The following is a 22,661-nucleotide window of genomic DNA, read 5'->3' on the forward strand; positions in this document are numbered from 1 at the left end:
GTCAGGAGGTATGCACACAGGTGCCATCAACAGTCACTGGAGTCCCAAGCTACCTTTCGGGTGTGAGTGAACTATAATTCCAAAGGTAAAACCATTGTGTGCCACACACAGGGTATCATTCTGGGATAGGGACCCTAGAACCCATTTACCATCTCTCCAGTTTGAAAAAAATGACACATAAAAGTACCCAGTTCATCTTAAGGCAATGTAGAGCCACAAAGGGCAAAATAAGACCAACCAAAGGGAATAAGGACATGGGGAGGGAGGGAGGATTTTAAACTAATTGAAGACCTTTCTAAGGGTGTGTAAAGTGGGATTTGTTGAGGAGCTAATTCGAGCATAGCTGGAAATGCCTGTTGTTTAGCTAATTGTCAAAGAGAAATGAAAAGAACAATAGAATAATTTCCTAGACACGCCCATTAAAAAAAGTGAGTTGTAATGATGAAATGGAACACTGGGACAATATAAGACTTAAATTTACTTGTTTAAAACACTATAAATGCAAAAGCCTTCCATGTCATTTAGAAAGACACTAAATACATAAAGGCAAGAGGGAGGCAAAAATTTAATAAAAGTTTTAATTGTGCCTACTGTCCCTCTAAAATTTTGGGCTTTTCTTTTTTTCTAACTTGGTATAGTTTTAAATGCAAATTTATGCTGCTAGTTAAAATAGGTATTTTCTTTAGAAATTGCTGTTATGTCCTTACCACTGCTTTTCCAAACTGTTTAATTTTTAAGTTATTAAGGGACACACATTTCACAGGCATTTGAAGCTTTATGCTCTCTAACTGGAGTGTGTGTGTGTGTGTGTGTGTGTGTGTGTGTGTGTGTGTGTAGATTTTTACTGACGTTAGGTTCTACATGGATAGATATCAGAGATAGTGTTTTGTTTTTATGAGACTTGTGTCAAAATGTTCAAAGGGCATCCTTTTCCTGAGTGATAGATATGCAGTTGGAAAACTAGTCTTTTGTCTCCAAGTACATAATTAAGAGATAATTTGATGTAATTGTATACAGGGGGAAATTAGTCATAGACACCATGTCTAGTCGTGTCCAGAAGAAACTCCATGCTCCGGGCTGTTTTACTACAAAAACAAAATAGCTCTCCACAGCAATCAAAGCCTCATTCATTCCTTAGTCAAACACGTGGTAACAGAATGTTCTTATCTATTTCTGACCAGAGTGCAATTCAATGCAATGTGATTTGATGGTGTTTAAGAGTCTTTTCGGCTTCATCAGACACTGAGTAGTTTATACCTATATTCTACCCAAGTGGAAGTAAATTTAGGGAAGAAGTACTGTATGCCTGCTGCCATTCCACCAGGATAGACCAGCGGAATCCTGCCAGCCAGCAGAAACCTAAGTCATGTCCAGCAGAGAGAGCAAAACACTCTGGGCTCTCTACTATAATTTTTTCTTCAGATCCAGGACAACACAAAGTCACAATCACATTTTCTGTCTTTGTCATGTCTCCTTCCTACCCCTTCCTCTCAATTCACAAGTGGTTTATTGTAGCAAGGCTCAGCTCAGATAGCAATTCTTCATCAACACCCTCTCCTACCAAAATGTATGTTTCCTCTACTCAGTTAGAACATTTAGTCTCTATCCAGCAGTTGGTTGTAACCTGTGACTTATCAATCTCATTTCGTCTGTGCTCATAAAGTCTTGGAGCATGGAAACCATGGTTTGCAAAAAGCTGCTTAGTTTAATTATAGCACAAACAAGGCACTTGATGATCGCTTGATAAACGTATCTATTCAATAACCACATATTAGGAACCTACTACACGCCAGGCATCTCACACACACACTCCTGTCTTGACATGGTCACCAGTGAATGGAGAGAGTGAACACCCGTGCAATGTCATGTCATACATGTATCACTGGTGTCCAGCGGATTTCAAATTCCCACAGTAAGAATAAAATGCTTAGGGGCCTCCCTGGTGGTGCAAGAGGTTAAGCACTGCACCATGAAGCAGTCTGAAGACTCTGCAGCATGAGTTCAATCCCCAGCCAGCCAGGGAGCAACCCATATGGCGCAGCAGACCTAGCCCACTGTTCCCCCCAGCAGTGTACTTCGGTCAATCTGCCTGTTCTGTTCCCCACTCTGTTTCTGGTGAATCCTCTCACCCCCGACACCTCTGGCCTGTACCCCAGCTCTTGCATGCATGAATAAATAAAATATTAAAAAAAAAAAACAAGGCCTCCCCAGTGTGCAGCAGGTTGAGCACTGCACTGTGAATCTGTCTGCAGCCTCTACAGTGTGGGTTCAATTCCGGCCGGCCGGTAAGGGTCCCACATAGCACAGCAGACCTCTCCTGTCTCGCCCACTGCTCCCCTCAGTGGTGTATTTCAGTCAATCTGCCAGTTCTGCTCCCCGCTCTGTCCTCTTACCCTCCCGTGCCTCTGGCCTGTACCCCAGCTCTTGTATAACAATAAATAAATCTTTAAAAAAAAAAAAAAAAACACTTGCCCCAAGAGGAGGTTTGTAACAAGTCACCATGGATCTTTATCTACAGGAAGGATCACTGTTGGCTTCTCAAGGAATTTCCCCAGAGAAATGGTGTAGACATCTTAGGCAATCAAGCTTAGCTCAGATTAATAAAAAATGTGCAATGTGCTGCTCTGATGACTGTCCTGAAAGAACTCTAGCAAATCAAGTCTGATTCTTTTTGCTTCAACAATTGACCTTAGAGGTTGAACTTACACTCAACTGAGGCTCCTCTGCTCTCAGACAGAGGCCTCAACATATCAGCTACAATAACAATAAATGAGTCATGGCAAAGCCCCACTGCTTTCTCACAGCTGCCAGCTTTCCAGGGGGAAAATGGAAAAAGGAAAAATCAGTCTTCTGGGCCTTAATGTTATATTCTGAGGATTTTCTTTCATCTCAAATAATCAGTCTTGGGAACACCAAGCTTGACAAATGTAAAATAATGCATTTGTTATGTTTTAGACACGATACCCATCCACAAATTGAGCCACATTTAGCTAGAACATTGGTACTAAACAGGTAAAGCAAGTGTCTAGCTCCTTGTCATGCCAAAAGTCTTTTAGCTATGGTTTTTCTTTCATTGTATCAATCACAGCCACCTGGGGTGTCAATGTGCCCCTTTAGTTAGACAAGGAAACTGAAATGTAGGATCCAGCATCTTTTCCGCTACAACTGATAGCCTCATAGACTAGATTCAAGGGCAGCTCCACTAACTGAATTAGAAATTCCATTTGTTCTCAGTCAGTGCATTTAGTGGGGTATGTGAACCTTACCTCTTTAAGGCAGCCCATGAAGTTGTTGCTGACGGGGGAGCCTGGTAAGTCAGCGGTGCTTGGACTTCCTCCCACGTAAAAGAAGTCATCTGAGCCCAGCATGGTGTAGTCCTCTTGAGTGTACCCCGTTGTGGTAAGGATGCCATCCACAGAGATTGTCACCTGGTAGAGGGACATAGGGACAAAAAAAATTCCCAACAATGACCTTATAGTCCTATCAAGAGTTGGAGGGTTCCCCTACCTGTGGCATCACTTTCATTCAGATTTTGGTGAGGTATTCTCTATAATTTGGTTTGATTTTGGTATGTGTAGCCAAGTTCCATTTTCTAGTCTGTCTCCCCCGTGGCCCAAGCTTCCAGCATCCCCTGCGGACTCCTGGGAATTGCCACGCTGAGCGACTTGCTCCAACCATTGCAACTCTCCACTTGGTCAGGCTAGAAAATGGAACTATCCTCAGATGATAGCACTTGTCTTAGTTCATCGGTAAAATGATCACTTATATTTTAATGACTTAATTATGGTGGTGGTGAAAAACAGCAAAGGAGACATTGAACAATGGGTTTGGTAGGGGTTGGTCTTTGGCTGTGGATGGTATTTTTCCTTTTTTCTTTTTTTCTTTTCTTTTTTTCTTTGTTTCCTTTTTGGACTCACACCAACTGACAAACATGCATTCAGGGAAGGAAGGTGAGGGCGTCAATGTTGATATGTCATGGATGATACATGCCGTGGAAGACCCCAGAACACCAACCTCCACCCTCCCTTCATTGCCATCACCACCCCCTAGGGAAGAAATGACCCAAACCAAAAAGGCAACACTAACAAAAAGAAATGAATGATAAGGCATGATAACCAAAATAATCATAATAATGCCCCCAGGGAAGAAATAGCACCCACACACCCAACATCCATGAGAGGAGCAGGAGGCAGAGAGAAGAGTTGGAGCTTCAAAGCGTGTGCACATCATACGCCGACACACCCATGCGAAAATTATCCCGAGCCAAGAGAGAAGACAGAAGAAAAAAGGTCGGGACGAGGGAAGGGGTGAGGAGAACTCAGTGAAAGAACCCAAATCCACTTCACACTTACATGCACTGAACAAACTGAAAATCAGGATGGAAGTGACAGAAAAACAAAGAACACTCAAAACTAAAGGGTCGGCTTTCCCCTGCCTACCACCTCCCTCGCTCAAAAAAAAAGAAAAGAAAACGTCCAAACCCAACCCCAAAATATGGGAAGGATGAAAGGAGAATCAATAAGAGTGGAGGGGGAAAAAGAGAGAGAGAAAAGAAACTGGAATTGGGTTGATGGCTGGTAAGTTGTTAGTAATGAGCAGGGAGATGAGGGCACATATTCTGATGCCAGTGGGGAAATCCACACGAGACAGGAACATGCCATGCAGAGTGTGAGAGGGGAGCACAGTGGGCGGAGCTCCCGCTGGCCTCAGTGGGGTGTCAGGTGAGACCACCTGCAGCAGCCTCTGTGGGCCACACAAAAGGGAAAGAAAAAGGGGGTTAAGGCGTGGGGAGAAGGGAAAAGTCGGGAGAGAGAGAGAGAGAGGAAAACGTGGAGAGAAGAAAGTCCTCAATAGAAATCTCTGCCAGGCCTAGTCTGTAACTTGGGAGTTGCAAAATAAGAAAACAAAACAAATTGAGCTAAATGGAGAAACTCTCTTTTAAAAAAATATTTTTGGGAAAAAAAAAAATTACAAACTGAAGAAAAGGAAACCGTATGCACCAAACTCGTCCAGATAGTTCCAGGACAGGTGCCTCCCCTTGCTTTGCTTTAATTTTTTTAAAGAAAAAGAAAGGCTTGCATTGAATTCAACAAAAGAAATTGTAAAAGAAGAAGAAACAAGTCTGAAGAGGATAAAAGAGGGGTTTGGGAAGGAAAAGGGGCAACACACGGCAAACCCAAAAAAAGAGACAATAAGAATGATATCTACCAGACAATGTAGTTTGTTTACCATAGCGTGTCCGATGCCTGAGTGCTTTGCGGAGAAGGGGGAAGAAAGGAAATTAAAAATTGTGAACAGAACGATTGTTAATTAAAAAAACTAAAAGCAAAGATGAGTCGTTAGGGTGTTAGTACATCAGTTGGTTAGTAAAATGACACATTGCATGAATGATCTTGTGTTAGTTTTTCAAAAAAAAGGCACCCAACACAGAAAAAGAGAGTGGGGGAAGACAATGAGACCAGGACTCTATGGAAAACCTTGGCACCCAGGCCAGGAAAGTCGCTGCCATCCAGCCACCCCGTGACTCAACTCCCCGGCTCTTCCCAGTCCCACTCAGACCAGAACTCACCCCAGTGAGGAGGTAGCGTCATACTTACTTCCCAAGGGCTCTTCTGATAAACAGCACCCCCCCATCCCACCCTCTATCACACACATGTTGCACCTGTCCTGAAAGAAAAGACGCCCCCAAACCCCAAATGTTATCATGATACACATTGATAGATAAAGAAAACTGAAATACCAATAGGCTGTGAATTTATTTTTTCACATCTGACTTTGACTACATGTGTTGGATGCTCATGACTTTCTCCCAAAATGAAAAGAACTTACATTTACAGGTCACACCTAACACAGGAAGGCTATGGGATGCAGCTCACTCAGGGCTTCCATAGTAATTAAAGATCTGTATCCCCCTCAACTGTGCATTTGTGTGGCAGGAGGGGGTCATTCTCCTGCATCCTTTACTTTTAGTTAGGAGTAACTGTATCATTAGAAAGTACCAAAAAGTCATCGAGGTCTTCTTTATTCCTAATGAAGTTACTGTATTGGGTTTGTGATAATGCTTCCTTTGGGAAGCATTCCTCTTTAAGTGTACTTTTTTAAGTTTTCAAGCAATTTCTTGTGTGGAAGGCAGAGAAGTAGGGCAGGTTAAATGTGATTAGAGAAGCCCTACAATTAGTCATCTTATTACTGTTGTCAAACGTTAAATTGTCAACACACCCTGAGTTAAGAAGTTGGAAGACTGGCAGTCAGTAACCCCAGTTTTGTGTTTGTGGTTTGACAAAGTGGCTGATAGGCTTAAAACAATTCACTGTGGCCCTGACCTTGGGCTCAGGCAAGGTCATGGAGCAGAAAACAAAGACCAGAAAAACCTCATGCAAATAGATCACCATATCGGTCCCTAATCCCAGTGACAGTTGGGAACAAATAATCCACATTCCTTCCTTAAATCAGAATCACCAATAAAGAAATTGGTCTTGGTCTTGATGTGGCTCAAAGGCGGAAGCATGAGTACCTGACCATAAAGGAAGAAATAGGGAAAGTTCTGCTCCATTTGGTAATGAATATGCCAGAAAACTCCAAGTCAGCCTTCCTCAGATGTGTTTTTGTCACAGAAGATATTCAACCTTCCCCAAAAAAGACGAGACTGCCATAAGCTTGTTATTAAATATTTATGAAGCAATTTACAGTTTAATTGAAATAGAAAGGGTTTCCCATCCCTTCAAATGTATCCTAGAGAACTCAAAAAGATGTTATAAATGTATTTTTAATGGGCAAAATAATCATCTCAGATGACTCAGTGCTGAAAGATTGCATTTGCAAAGTCAACTCTCTTTTTCTGAGATTCTCTCTCTTCTTTCAATAAATTGCATTTAGAGGCAACATTCAGTCAGGATTTCGATGATGTTCAATTGGGGGGGGGTGTGTTTTCTCTAAGATTCATACTCCTTCTGCCAAGAAATGCCCCCAACAAGCAGGGGTGTCTGTAGCCTTGTCTAGACCTGTGAGCAATACTTAACTGCATTCTCAGTGACAGAAAGACACAGTCACCTTTGAGACGGGGTGCTCAGCCTGTAAATTGTGCTCATGTCACAACGAGTCTAGTACACAGACCATGGACGAGCTCATAATCCTTCTGGAACATAAGGTGCTTTGCATATTTAGCCACCACACATGGCTGAGGAGGATTGTAATCATCATTTTATAACTGGAAACTGTAGTGCAGAAAGGTTAAATGGCTTGTCCAAAGGCACAGAGAGGAGACGGGGCCTGGAACTTGGAGGAGAAACCCTCTAGGTTGGCCTCCCTCTGCTGGCTCTGGCTGAAACAGAGCAACCCAGATCTGAGTTACAGTTTATCTATCCCCTCTCAACTTGAAGGACATACTGTAGCCCAATTCTATTTTTGAAAAGTGTTTTTAGTAGAAATAAAAGTAAGCCTTTCTCTGGCGAGTTGAAACTATTCTAGAATGACCAGGAAGTATGTAGGGTGGGAGAGTTAAAGAAACAGAAGAGTTGTTAAGAAACATGACCTGATTCTGCTCCCCAATTCTGGAAAAGCCACATCTCCACTGAATAATGCCAGTCAACACTGGCAGAAGGTCATATTTCACGTTTTGTTCTAGTCTGCAACTCAAACATATCAAGCCCTTATATATCAGCAAATGGAAATTTGACCTGGATCCTCTTGACAGTAGTGGAAGTCTCTTCTGACTATGTCTGGATGAGGGATAATGAAAGAAAACATTGGCAATTCTTTGTCCCAGAAGGAAAAACCTACAACAGTGATTCAAAAATGTCCAGTCCCTATGTATTAGGATGATTGGGGACTCCAAGCATTGTGTTATTTGGTAACTTCACCACAGACAGGATAGAATCTTCCAACCAAATCACTTCCTTGACACAAGTAAGAGTGGAAATTGGTGTTTTGAATACCATGTCTCCAACCTGGGTGTGCCTGCACCATTTCTTTTGCATGACAAAGGATTACACTTTTATCAAGCAGAAAACATGCAAACACCTGTCAGTTCTTACAGTTTCATATCGACCTGAGAAGACATTAAATCAATCACATTGCACAAGAAACTTCAACGAACACTTTCTGGAAATCTGTATGATGTTTTCTGATTAACAAAAGCTAAATGCTGTCCAGCTGGGTTTCATGGCAAAATCATGTGAACATAGCAATCTAGAAAAGGCAGCCTCAGCACAGACCTTGACTTTTATAGAAAATGCTTTTCTTTTACTAATTTTGGCTTCTTCTTCTTCTTCTTATTATATTATTATTAATTGGTTCTGGAATTAAAAATCACTTCACTTGGCTAAGGCTCTCTGAGAGGGTTGTCACCTGACGAGTTGCCCACTTAGGATCGGCAAGCGATGGAGCTCCCCAGCACGGACAGAACCAGGAAAGGCTGCTCCAAAGTTGACTTTTTTATTTGTGTCCTTCCACTTTCCAGGCCTCCCAGTCAACTGAAGAGTCTCGGAGGTAGAAACAGGGGCAATAAAGTAGGGCCACCGTACCAGGAACAGAGAAACTGAGGAATTCTGAAAAATTCCAACTAATTCATTCCAAGGCTTGAGGTTAACGCAACAAAAAAATTACAGTGCAAGGGGGTGGTAAATTAAAAGGAAGAGACAAAGGAAGGTTTTTTTCCAGGAAGGTGTTAAAATGATGGCATCATTGGTAATGACTAACTTAATCAAAAAGAAAAACACAGATATTCGGAAGAATGAGGAAAATCTATCAAGCTGCAGAAATAAAACGCTCTCCCTAATTGAATTTAACAATAATACAAGATCCCGATGTAATTAAGAAAATGACAAAAAGGAAAGCAGAATAAAAGGAATGAAAGTACTTATAACTTTTATTATCTATACAAGTGAAGTTTTTTCTTAAATAACAAGCACCAGTGGGAAATTGAAGTATGAGAGGAAACATATTTCAATAATTTTCCTTGTGAAATTGCAAAGACTGGGAGAAAGTTAGACTTGGATGAGTCCACACCGGCCTCTCCATCCCTCTCCACCTCACCCATCAGTCACCTGCTTCACAAGCTTCCTCCCCAACGCCCTCAGAGGAGCCCGCGGGCACTCTCTCCCCTCAGCCATTACCTGTCGGAGGTTGCGAGTCACTTTGACATCGTGCCAGGCGTTGTCGTTGAATTTGCCGTTCACTGGCTCCACAATGGCCTCAAAGGCCCCAGACCCCAGGTTAATGACCAAGGAGACCGCACCATCCTTCAGAGCCAGGTTGACATAGTCAGCAGACTTGCCCGTGTGCAGGATGAGCCCATTCCGCTGCCAGGTCTTAAAGGAGAGGGTGATTTCATCGCTGCTGCTCTGGATTGGGTTCTGAGACAGGTCGTAGCACAGGTACTCTGAGCCCCGGAAAGTGGCCACATTCTCCTCTCGAGCTGTAGGGAAAGGAAAGAGGAAAACATTCAACATTTGACCGGCCTGTGTCACATCTGTGCAAACACCAGAGCATGCCCCAAGGGCACTGCCCTGCCAGTGGGCTAATTCCAGCACAGCCCTGGCTCCAGCTTCTCCACACAACCTCCATGGAAATACCAGGAAAACCAGTGAAGAAGGCCTTGTCCACACTGGGTAGGAGGCCAGCACAAGGGTGCAGGGTGCTGGCAGTTTCCTTCAAATACCCTCATAGAAAAACCTAAAGGGACATTTCATGCTAAATGGTTAAGTGAGGCTCACATTGCTTTAGCTTAGTGATGGCTTGTAAATGTTCATAGGAGACCTGGTTTAGAATGAATAATTAACTGTTCTGCCACAAAGAGTCCTTTAGTTTTTGGTACCTTTTATTGACCAATAACTAAAAATCAAGTACCGTGAAAGGCTTGGCTCTGATTCCTATCCATCAATAACCCAGTTGACTTAGATTTCCACAGTAGACTCCGGGCCCTATGGAACGTGATTGGGCTATTAAATAGGAGGTTGGCCCTGAGAAGATGATCAAGCAGATGAGGAAAAGGGAACAGAATGATGTTTGGTAAAAAAGCTTTGACAAGACTGCAGTGCCTCCCTTAGACTCTGCTTTGAGGGTGTCCAGTTTAAGATGGCCCAGTTAGAACCATTCTATGGAACATCTCTCCCCACAGGACACAAGTTTCACATTCCACTGGTGCCCATTTTTTCTTTCAAGTATATATTCCAGACACTGGGGTCCTGTGATTCCTTACCTAAGGGGCCTATGGTATGTTTCCAGGGCTTGTGCAAATCACATCCCTGGACCGTGTCTCTGAAGACAAACCAGGCCATCAGTATGTATCCTGGAGGTCTGAGAACTCATCACAGGAGCTATTTGTGGGGGTTTGGATAGAATTTGTCTTTGTGGGCTAAGACATCTGTGTGTATTTATACAGGCCCTTTGTGACACAGGATGAAGCCAAAGGTGGGAAGAGAAGGAGAAAAGGCCACAAGCTAAGGATAGAGTATTCTCTCTGTGCTACCATTAACCAGTGCAGAACTCTGAGGAATCCAAAAGTTATAAATGATAACCTGGCTTATCAGGTAGTTGCAAAGGTAGACTAGTCAAGTTAAGAGGACAGGATATATTTCATTTAATCATTTGTTGATTTGAGTTATCATTTCTGCACACAGCATGCAGACTCTCATCTGTAATCTTTAAAAAAAAAAGATTTATTTATGCATACAAAAACTGGGGTGTAGGCCAGAGGTGTGGGGGGTGAGAGGATTCACCAGAGACAAAGTGGGGAACAGAATAGGCAGACTGACTGAAATATGCTGCTGAGGGGAGCAGCAGGCAAGTCAGGAGAGGTCTACTGTGCCATGTGGGTAACTCCCTGGCAGGGGATCAAACTCTTGCTGCAGTGGCTGCAAATAGTTTCATAGATTGTATCTTAATCCCTTGCACCACCAGGGAGGCCCTCTCATCTATCCTCTTGACAGTCTCGGCAACCTACTTCCTTTCAGGATTGGTCAAGAGCTATCAAAAGCACCTCATTAATGAAGACATGGGCAACAATACAAGTTTAGATATGTAGTTCCCCTCTAAAGACTGGGGGTTACAAAATGAGGTTGAGGGAATTTCACTTTCCTTGTGAGAACAATACTTCGGTCTTAGTAACCAAAGCCAATTCCACCTCAACTCTAATCCTTATCATCCATTACAGCACTTAAGTAAAATAAAAGATGTATTTTCTCATCATGAAGTCAGAAGTAAATGAGTCACTCTCATAATGTGAAAAGATGACCACCCAATATATATTATTCAATTAATTATTAAGTAGCATCATAACATGATTAAAATGTAAATCTCAACTCACATTCCAAAGACTTACAGAAGATGTTACATTTGTCTGTGTGTTCCATAGGGACTCAATGATACATGTTTTCTTCCTTGAATATTTCTGTTTGTACACATAACCGGTATAAGCAAAAGGAACCTACCCACCTATAAATGACAATACTATCACTTACACATATACAAGCAGCAAGTACTACTCAGCATTTAACCCATGTTGGTGCATTTTACCAAAAATTTCCCCAAAAATAAAATCAGAGAAGAGAAATATGACATAATCTGTATGTTTGAAAGAATTATCCATTCCTGAGTACCCTATTACTGTCTTGATCTTTCATTTCAAGGAAATGTCTTTGTTATACTGCAACCAGAGAAGCACTTGTTTAGCAGACCTGGATGTGACCCTGATCTAGAGTAGAAGACAGCAAAAGCAAATGTGTTGTCACCACTAAGCTCTTTTCCTATAGACACAAATGTGCAGGGTCAAGTCTTATGCCTGTCCTTGGCACTACACATGGTATATTAATGGGTGTCTTCTATAAACATTTAAGTCGCACCTTGTGTGCCCACTGAACTGAGATAAATGAGCAAGAAAAGGAGGACCTCTGAAGAGAAGCTTACATTAATCACCGAGTACCCTTCAAAGGGGCAAAGTTTGACATGAAACAGCAAGATACCAGGATGTTATTTAATGTGCTACATGGTGCTTAATATTTTTCATATAATTAAAACAAGGCATCTGTCAAAATAATAAATTTTAAAGATATAAGCGATTTTAGAGAGTACTTAATTTAATGCCCTTATTGTGTTCAGGAAGAAAATGATGTGTAGGAACCAGTGAGTTGCCCAAGATGACACAGAGTTTGTAATGCTCTGGAATTCCAGTGCCTTTGGGCTTGTCTCTAACTGGCATTTTCCTTTTGTTCATCAGTCTGGATATACCATATGTTCCAACTCTACTTCTTAAGGATCATAAATGTTTTCACAGATCTGTTCATTGACTTACAAACCATCCCAAAATCTTGGATAAATTGATCCAGACACCTATTCCCCTGACTCAATGTAAATCATAATTGTTCATCAAAAGAAATGTCTCCCATCCCTCCCTGGAATCTGGGTGTGTTCAGAACAAAATACTTGTTCTATGTGGAAGGTCATAGAAGAAAAATGACATCAGTGTAAAGAAGAGAAATGTCACAGGAAATAAACAAGAAGTAAAGCCAATATGCGGGAAAAAGTCTATGTAAATCACATGCATATTTATGCTAATCTCTGTGCAAATATACCAAGGAAGGTTTTATATAACCTAGTGCTTTCTCTTGCAAAGATCTAATGAAAATCACTGCAAGAGTTCACAGCCCCCACGATCAATTGACTACTTTTTTCAGGTTACCTGTTCCCTAGGCCAGAGGAAGCTACCGAGAAAAGCATCACCCCAGAACCAGGGTATTACCTCCATGTGTCAAAAAACAATAAACAACTGAACATGCCTCTCTAAATCACATTCTATAAAAGCAAAATTATATCATTTTTAATTCATGGGATAATTTCCTCCTGCTTGTTATGGGGAGAAGCAGCACTGACCGTATATAACCCAGCCTTTAACAAGAGTAAATAAAACTGCTTGGCAGGAGAAAGAGGGAGGACTATGAAGAAATGGTTCCTTTGTACACTCTCAAAACTGATGTTTTTCTCCTAAGATCCTAATCTGCCTTAATTTCCTTCCAGAAGCTAAGGCTCTAGCACTTTCTTATCACCTTGAATACCACACTAAGTTGATGGTGAATGTAACTAAAACGGGCAAAATCAAAGAATGACAAACACATATTTCTTAGTCCATTCAATTCTCCAAACTCTCCATTAGAAAAACATAATACTGCCCCAAATCTGTTCTCTATACGTGGTGTTTACACTGAGAAGGAGGTTGAAGAGACAATGCAGTCACCTTGTCCGCATCCAAGCTAAATAGGTAGAGAAAATGAATGCAGGGGATTATGTAACATAGTACACAACAGCTTAGCAGAGAGATACAGCTTGGCAAGAGGTTAGGCACTGACATGCCTAATAGTCTGTTCAGATCCATTTAAATTATATCATCCCAAAGTTTACAATTAATGTTCTACAATTAAAAGAAAAATAGTATTCTCACTCATGAAAAGTAGAGCTCAACTCTATATGACAAAAAAATCATTTACCCAATATTTGCCAGTGCCCAACTAATTAAATCCTAGTTGCAATCTAGACATGTGTAATTTACATGTATAAGATATGTAAAGTACAGGCCTTTCAAATGGTTTGTTAATCCAAGTACTGATACACATGTAGCAGTAGTAAGCATTTATGCAATTCTGTATTCCACACTCTACAAAATGACAGCCAATGAGTGATTTATATAATAACTCTTATTCTCTGAGAAATCCCAAAACAGATTAAAACATTCAGTGTAATATTTATTTACTAGGCAATCTAAGAAAATGAAAAATGTTTAATTGTACCTTTTAAATAATTGGGTCTGTGGTTCCTGACATGTTGGTGTCTTAGAAGTCAAACTGGATTTTGAGCTCAACAAATCTGGACTTTATTCTGAAGCTCAGGAGGAACTATTGCATATTTTTACTGAAAGGGATAAATGGCCTGATGTGTATTTTAAAAAGATTGTGCAACTGAACTTATGCCGGGTTGAGAATGAACTGTAAAGGGGAGAGAACTGAAGGCAGAGCTCCCAGTTAAAAGATAAGAGCACTCTTGAGCTACTTTTCCTGGGGTGCCTTGGTGTGGACTAGCACCTACATAAGGTCTGCAAGAATAGAAGCAAAAGGTTATTAGAAAAGAAAATGAAGGACTGAAAGATGGAGACAGTGGCAAGCCAGAGACCATGGAAGAAGCCAATGTTTGGATACTTATAATCCAAATGCAGCCCTGGAAAACCAAGGGCTAGAATTCAAAACTGAGAGATGAGGACATAGCATGAGGCATGAAAAGGCTTAAATGACAACAAATCAGGAATAGGGAAAGGATGATTCTAGGGCCATCCAGACTTTTTAATGCCATATATTTCCAAATGCTTTCTTAGTCATTATTTGCATTCTCATAATATTCTGTGAGTTGACTTTGCTATGATTATATCAATGTGAGGACAGCAAGGCTAAGAGTTTAGATGGGTGGTCCGAGGCCCTGGGAAACACTTAGTCCAGTTCCAAATTTTAGTCCTCTGATCTTTATTCCATTTTTTTTTTTTTCTATGTCACACCACGACCTTACCAGAAACTCACATTCTCAAAGGAATGGGTGCTTAGGACTCTGTGTCAATGTTCGAGAAGTACATGAAGTTCAAAGCGTCAAAGTGTGACAACACTGACAGGTAAGAGTTTGAGCAAGAATCAAAGAGTAGAGGTGGATCTCCTCTGAAATTCTTAGTAGTTGGTTGGAGAAAGTCAAACTGAGATCACACTCTTCACCACCATCAATCTTAGAAAAGCAATGTGTAGATGGCACTTGGAAGAGCTTATTAAAATATTCAAGCTTCTGCAGTGGCTATAACCAGGAGCCCTGAGCACAACACCTGCTATGCTCCAGAAACAGAGTGGGAGCCAGCTTCCAGCACCTCAAATGCACCCAGATGCATGGCTAAACAGTTCTCTCTTTTGAATCCCTTGTCCTTCAACTGGCCTCCAGTAGCGGCAGTGCTTCAGTACACACCCAGGCACAGAGAACTGTGGCTGGCCACCCTGGCCTGGCCCATCCTGGAGAAAATGAGGCACAGAACACCTGGGCTACTGCTGCCCTCCCTGCCAGACCAAGGATGGCCTATGGACCTGACACCAGCCTGCTGACTCTTTCCCTCTGATGCACAAGCTCAACGGGGATGGCACTGTCCCCCCTCTCTCGATGCAGCTATAATGAGAGGTTACAGGTACTCAACTTTGAATCAATATGTCACCCAATTCTTTGGCCACTGCTTTCCAGGCAAAGAAGCTCTGATGACAAAGAAGTGCAGAGCCGGGCCTCCCTGGTTGCACAGGTGGTTGAGTGCCCCACTGTGAAGCTGTCCACAGCTTCTGCAGCACGGGTTCAATCCCGGCCAGCTGGCAAGATCCCACAAGGCAAAGCAGGCCTCTCCTGTCTCGCCTGCTGCTCCCCTCAGCAGTGTATTTAGTCAGTCTGCCTGTTCTGTTCCCCACTCTGTTTCCGGTGAATGTTCTCACACTCCCGCGTTTCTGGCCTATACCCCAGTACTTGTATAAATAAATAAATCTTAAAAAAAAAAGAAGAAGAAGAAGAAGAAGTGCAGAGCCCAAGACAGGGAGATCACAAGGCAGAAATAAAGTCCACAACTCATTCCGGGGGAGGGTGGCGGTAAGGGTTATCTTCCATTCAGTTCTGAAAATTACCTTAAGCTAAAACAGTGATTTGGGCAAGTTCCTGGCAATGGAACAAGTTGGAGCAAAAGTGAGTTGTTTCTTACACAATTCTGTTTCCTTTCCATACAATCTGCTATGAATCCAACATCCAGAAAAAGAACTTCCCACTCCAAGGGTCTTTTGTGAGATGTGGGCAGCCACAGAGGTTAGCTGGAAGGTCATGAGATGTTCATATTTGAAAAAAAAAAAAAAAAGAAGGAAAAGCAGAAATCCTTTTACTGGAGGCACTCATATATTATCACCTAATGACATTTCCCACTAGAATTAGGCAAGGAACACACTGATGGAGTAAGAAAGGCAAAAGATGGCAAAAGTGGCTTTATTCTTCATTCTGCCTGTTTCATTTCCCTCACACTACATTTTAGGACCAAACAAAGCAGTAAGATAGATCAACCTGCAGAGTCATCCCCCAAGGACAAACGACAAATCCTTTACCTGCCACAACCCATCACACAGGTATTTCAAAATCAGTGCGTACCAGCAGAAGCAAATTGTGTCGCTCTGAGCAATGCTGCACTACAAAGGACAACACAGAAGAAATCTGACCTCCTGAGGCCATTTCCAACTCTTATCCCCAGACTCCCTGTAGGAAAGATACAACAGAGAAATAAATGGACTTTTCCACGCTGCCTGGGTCACTCACTAGGCCGCAGATGCTTCTTGAAAGTGATGAGATGGGAAAGTAGTAAATCAAATTGTCACTTGGAAAATAAACAGCCAGCATCCTGGTGAGGGAAGCTGCCTCAGTCCACAACAGAATGGCCTGGAAAACCACGCTTCACTGAAATCACTAGAAAGCTAATGGCATCCTGAAGACTGCATTGCTCTCAACTGCATTACAATAAAAGTTAGATTTTCTGTTCATTCATCTAAGGAATAAGTATCTGCAGGTGCCTACTATGCAGCAGGTGACATGCCTAGCACTAAAGGCACATAAGTTGCACGACAAGTCCATGAATAGGAAAAATTAGTCAGCATTTTATTGAAGAAGAGAGAGTAAAGTTGAAAAAAAAAAATCCGAATGCCTACAGAATTCCAGGCCCTGGCATGGACTCATATTAAACTCATGCCCTCCTGAAGCTCAGAGTGTGGTGGGGTGATAGAGGGTGATAATAAAGGCTTTCAACTGGGCAGACCTGGGATTCCCTGACTCTGAATCTTAGCTTATGACTTAATTTCTCTAACTCTTGGGTTTCCTAATCGACAAAATGGGAATAACCATAGTACATGAGACACGAATTAGATAAAGTTAAGGGATAGACAAGTTAGCTATTGTTGTTAATGTGCACTTAAACAAGTAATTGCCATTCAGTGTAACAGGTATTTAATGAGTGACACACAGGCACACAGAGGAGAGGGAAGAACCAGCCCTGGACATTAGGAAAGACTCCACACAAGAGGTCAAACTTAAGCTGTATCTTGAATTATGAGTAGGAATTTACCACACAAAAGGAGGCATGAAATTTCAGTTAGGAGAAAAGCATATTCAACAGTTTGGAAATGTGAAAAAGACAGGGAGTTCAGAGGATGACAAATTCAATGTGGTTAGTGTAACAGGCATGTATAAAGGCTTAGGATGCAGGCTGGGCCCTCAGCTGCCATATTCCTGAGGCACTGGGGATGAAAAGCAGCAGTGAAGAACTAAATTTATGAGTAGCACAATTATACTTGTGTTGTATCAGGAGTTCAGTGAGTCAACAAATGACTAAGAGGTGAAGAGGGGTCCAGGAGGCATTTTCAAAGTAGAATGGATATTCCTAAGAAGTCATGGTCTAGGGCAATCGTGCTGCATAGGCCTCCTGGCCCACTTAACAATAACTTATGTAATATGCTGTACATGTTATCATCCACTAGATACATGAGTCAAGCAGTAATTATGCTTCTTTCACTACTTATCATTTCAGTTGCGGGTCAATCAAAGAAGCATTGAACACAGCAGTGCACTCTATCTTATAGAATCCCCCCCACCCTGTGAAACACTCTCCAGCAGCCTCCCCACTCTCCAGAAGGGCATAGTTTGTGAGTAATTCTTTGACTTCTCTCCTTTACACATTCACTTCTTCCAATGAGAGAAGTGATTCATCTGCTTGATGACACAGTAAGGGTCTTTGTCATCTTTAGTGTCATCTTTGGTATCCAAAGATCCACAAAGCTTAAAGGGGTGGTCACTATTACCATGTGACCTGCCTTTTTCTTTCCTTCAGGTCTGCTCTGCCTGAAAAGATGGTAAGTTCTTTTCTAGGCTTCCCATGTAGTAAGCCTATCAGAGTAGACTGTCCCTGAAGAAAGTCTGTGTTTTTCTATTCTTCTGCCTATGGTTGAGTTTAATTCTTAGGAAAATTTAAGGAAGCACACCTAACTGGACTACAGATCCCAGTCACATTCTCTGTCCCAGCTCTTCCAGCAATACACCCGATGGACAGATCCTAGACTTGATCACCAATTTGATTCTTGGGTCAAACTGATTCCGTCATTTTAAAGATAACTCCACGCATCAGTGTTGACTAAGATACATTCCTTAAAGTTACACCAGGATATGTGTGATTAGAATGGTGAAGAATTTAACCAGGTCCATCTTCCTGGTGATAAATTTTAAATTTAGTTTTGAAGTTTTTCAATTTTAGATAATTGTATAAAATACACACATGCACAAACTACCTATCCTTTTACACTTGGTCTAGTGCACACACAAAAAAAAATTTGTATGTTTGTTTCTTTTCAACATGCTTCTTTTATCAGAGTTACACAATTACTAAGGCAATTGTGCTGGGGTCCCATATGCCTCATTGTGTGACTATATTCAACAGACTTGATGAGAACAAAAAAATTACTAGGGACACAGGGCTAGAGGAGAGAGGACGGAGGACTATAATTTTGGTACAAACAACATTAATCATAGTGAAAAACATCCACAGCTATTGTAAAGCAGGGAATAGAACATCTAAATTTTTTTATAGTGGCATATACAGCAACCTTAATTGCTACCTAAATTAGATACCCACTGTATTTACACATACTGTTTAGAAAAGAATATAAAATCATAATAGTTTACAAAATCTCAGGAAACATATACAGATATTTGACAATGTATATGAATTTTAAACTCATGTGGAGTTTTAATATTTATTTCTATAAAACTTCTCTTTCTTTCTCTTATCTTTGATCCAAGATGAGAAGCATTAAAGAATCCTTCAAAACAAATAATCACCTTAAGTGTCAAAAGAAACCTTGGATGATGATCTAATTGACCTCCTACCTCAGAAAATACATATCTAAATTAACTTGTTGGTGAATTATCTAAATTATCTTTAAGTATCCAGGGGAAAAAAACAATTTGGTGTTATGTGAAACTTCCTACAGGTATTTCAGGAACCCAAATGGCTGCTGTCCCTAACAAAGAAAAGGAGATATACAGACTTCCAAGATGTAGAGCTGCCAAGTAGAAGGAGTTTTAGATTTTTAAATAATATTTCCTTTATAACTCCCAGAATATATAGAAAATATGAATGTAAACTGCATAACTAAAACTCTTTACCACTGCTAATTTACCCATGCACAAATACAGAATGATCACTAATAATTACAATTACAGCTCCATTGATACATAACAAGAAGAGAAAACATAGACTCACCTACCCATCAATCGCAGGCAGAGTTCACTTCTGGGGATGGAGAGAAGAAATGGAACCAGAGAAGGATTCAAATAAAAGAACAATGTTTTTTTTGAAATTATAAAGAACATAAAGCTTAAAAATGAAATCAAAAATGAAAGATCTGGTCCATCTGGGAAAAAGCTAAACCATTGTTTATAATACCCTCTACCATAGGGCCTATGCTATTTATATTTGGAATATTTCATTCTTTGAAAAAAAAGTTAAATCCCTGCATATCATTCTGATAAAACACTTAATCACCCAATAAATCCCCAGTGATTCTTTGGGTGTTTTATAGATGGATGTCAACTCCTCAATCACATGACATGAGTGGCAATTTTCACACCCCTTGAAAATCTCCCATGTGCCCCAAAATGTGTTCAATAAATATATTCAGAATTGAGTTGAAACGCAGTTGAACTGATGATAGGAATGTAAAGTCCTCCCTTGCTCTTGGAGACTCACTCCCCATTTTGAGATCACAGGGGAGCCTCCAGATTCCTAAGGGGAAGGAAGGAAAGGCTGATGGAGCTGAGGGATGGAGAAGACACTGCATGTGTCACTGTGATCACTACACAGCCAACACTTGAGAGTCAAGCGCTGCTGAGATGGGGGTATGTCACTCACTGAGACAGGGGTATGTCACTCATCCATCTGCCACAGGTCCCTAAATCTCTTCCCACAGCAAAACAAAATCATCCCAGTTCTTTAAGAAAACCCCCACCACAGAAAGCATCTGCCCATACCTTTGGCCTTGCCTGCAGCAGGCAGCCCAGCTTCTCCTTTGTTAGCACCGGGCTCTAGTCTGCAAGTCTAGACAGAGAGGCTTGTTAAAAGGCCTTGGAGTCAATGTCTGAACAAGATCAATAAGGCTTTTTATGACACAATGAAAACTTTCTATTTTGTTAAATGCAGCTAATCTACCATTCTGCAGTGCTCTTAAAGCTTTCAGTGCTGAGCACTACAGCCGAGGTGATTAAAACCCTGTTCAGAGACACAAACTGGGGAACTTTGCCAATACTGAGGCACAAATCCTAGAAACCTGGGCTCTATCTTTTTTTATAGTTGTATGTGCATTTCCTTTGCCTCCCAAGAGGGGGTAAAACAGCAGTGAGGAGATAGGGGCTGATACTGATAAAAATTAAAACGGTCCCATTCCAGGGCTCTCAAGAAGCAATTAATAATGTCCAGATTTGGGGCCTCCCTGGTGGTGCAAGGGGTTAACTTGCAGCACTATGGAGCTGTCTGCAGCCACTGCAGCATGAGTTAGATCCCTGGCCAGGGAGGTGACCCACATGGCACAGCAGACCTCTCCTGTCTCACCCGCTGCTCCCCTCAGCAGTGTATCTCAGTCAGTCTGCCTGTTCTATTCCCCACTCTGTCTCTGGTGAATTCTCTCACCTCCCACACCTCTGGCCTACACCCCAGCTCTTGTATGCATAAATGAAAAAATAAATCTTTTGAAAAAATGAAATAATGTCCAGTATTCATAATTAAATGAACTTAGGGGTGGATGAGGATGGATTTGCTGAAAGGGGGTAGTGGGGGAAGAGTTCTCTGAAGTAGAGGAGAGTTCTCTGAAATGGAAGACAACTTAAAAAAATCAGTGACCTGATTTAAGAAAAAATAAAGAAGAAAATCTTAAGTGATAGAAAATTCAATCATAATACTAATAGCAAGCGTAAAACTAGAATGAAGAATTTATTTCACTTTCATCATTTCATCTTCAAACTATTAGTCTTTTACAGGGCAAAAGGTGACTTTTTTAATTTTTTTCCCACAATATAAAAAGAACAGGAAATTAACATTTATTGAACCTGTATTATGCTTTAGATTTTTATATACAAAGGGTCCTAATAAAACAAACATCATATATATAGTATTCACAAGAATTAATCAAGGACCTGTTTTGGTTATATATGTTGTAAGAGATCAAAATAGTTGCTGCTAAAATGAGTGCATAATTAACATACCTCTATGTCCACATGTCATCTTAAAGGGGAACTTCTTATTGTGAGATTTGGTATATTTCTTATTTAACTGTCATAAACCTCCATGAAACCACTTGACTAGCACCACTTTACAGATTATAAAACTAAGGTTTGGGAGGGGTGAAATACATGTACAACTCCTCAGTAAGAAGCATATCCAAAATACAAGCCAAGGTTCACCTCCAATTACTACATAATTTGCATTAGGAAACTCTGTCAATGATATTTTGGGGAGAACAGGAGTGTAAGCTAATCATGTAAAGACATAGACACACACTTGCATACCATGTCACATTTTCCAAACCACTCTCACATACATTACCTAATTTTGTAAAACACCCTTCTGCAGTTTTTATAGGAATCTCTCTCTGCTCAATGCAACTAGATTTTCAGAAAACATTTAAGAAATATTAACCACATCCTTTGGGACATGAATATAGGTTGTAAGAGGATAGAGGAAGTGGTTGAATTCTGTACAGTTGCAAGACTGAAATATACAAAAACTAAAAAAAAAAAAGACCACTCAATTATGAAAGCATAAATAAGTAAATCCATTTTTGATGAATTGAATCTAAAATGGTCACTCTCCTTCTAAGTCAGAATGATTCACGGGCCATTTGCAGATGCTGTATCACTCCAGCAAGCTCACTGAAGCTCCAGGGCCAAACAGGGTTCCAGGTTATGACACCTTCAATTATAGTCAGAAACATTTCAGGACTTGCATAGGTTACTCAATTTGTGATTTGAAAGAACACATAAAATTGGGATCATAAGACTCTGAAATAGAGACTCAAATTGGTTTGGTTTTATAGTTTGTGCAGCCATGTATGATGGGCAACGCACAGTTCCTATTGCTGTCCACAAAACCAAAACCCCAACCTTCACCAGCAATACTAGGTAAAATTTGTCAGTAACAATTTTTATCTATGGGTGGTGATAAAATAATGAATGATTTGGCTACCTCAACTATGGTATGGGATGTCACATAGGAGATCCCTGACTTAGAGAATGTGTGATATTTGTACATATCACCAATTGATCAATATTTGTGACCATTTTTTGCAAGTGAATGAATGAAAAAAAAAGAGATTTAAATAAATTATGATCAAACAAAAATTCTCAACTACCTAGAATCAATGGCAAAGAATAGGGTTTTAATTAGTTGAATGCTATTGTTAGCTATCAATTTCTCCCCATCTTAAACTTGATATGCTCGTTTTTAAATGACAAATGATCACATTAGCAATAAAAGTAATGTATTCATTGCTAGGGTATATTGCTTTCTATGATCTTTAAACTAAAATCATTCTAGA

The 22,661-nt window shown here is 40.8% G+C and overlaps 1 protein-coding gene across 1 annotated transcript in view; it reads right to left on the reverse strand.

The window, feature by feature from the left end:
- The window catches only part of NRXN3 (neurexin 3), a 1,487,041-nt gene that overhangs the window by 1,103,643 nt on the left and 360,737 nt on the right, over positions 1-22,661 (reverse strand). The window contains exons 2-3 of the mRNA XM_054691888.1: positions 9,114-9,415; positions 3,267-3,428 (exon numbers count right to left, since the gene is read on the reverse strand). Of these exons, the coding sequence (XP_054547863.1) occupies positions 3,267-3,428; positions 9,114-9,415 (464 nt within the window). The remainder of the gene's footprint in view (positions 1-3,266; positions 3,429-9,113; positions 9,416-22,661) is intronic.

Source organism: Talpa occidentalis, unplaced genomic scaffold (assembly GCF_014898055.3).
Source record: "Talpa occidentalis isolate TD23 unplaced genomic scaffold, MPIMG_talOcc4v2.1 talOcc4.11, whole genome shotgun sequence".
Taxonomy (NCBI): Eukaryota; Metazoa; Chordata; class Mammalia; order Eulipotyphla; family Talpidae; genus Talpa; species Talpa occidentalis.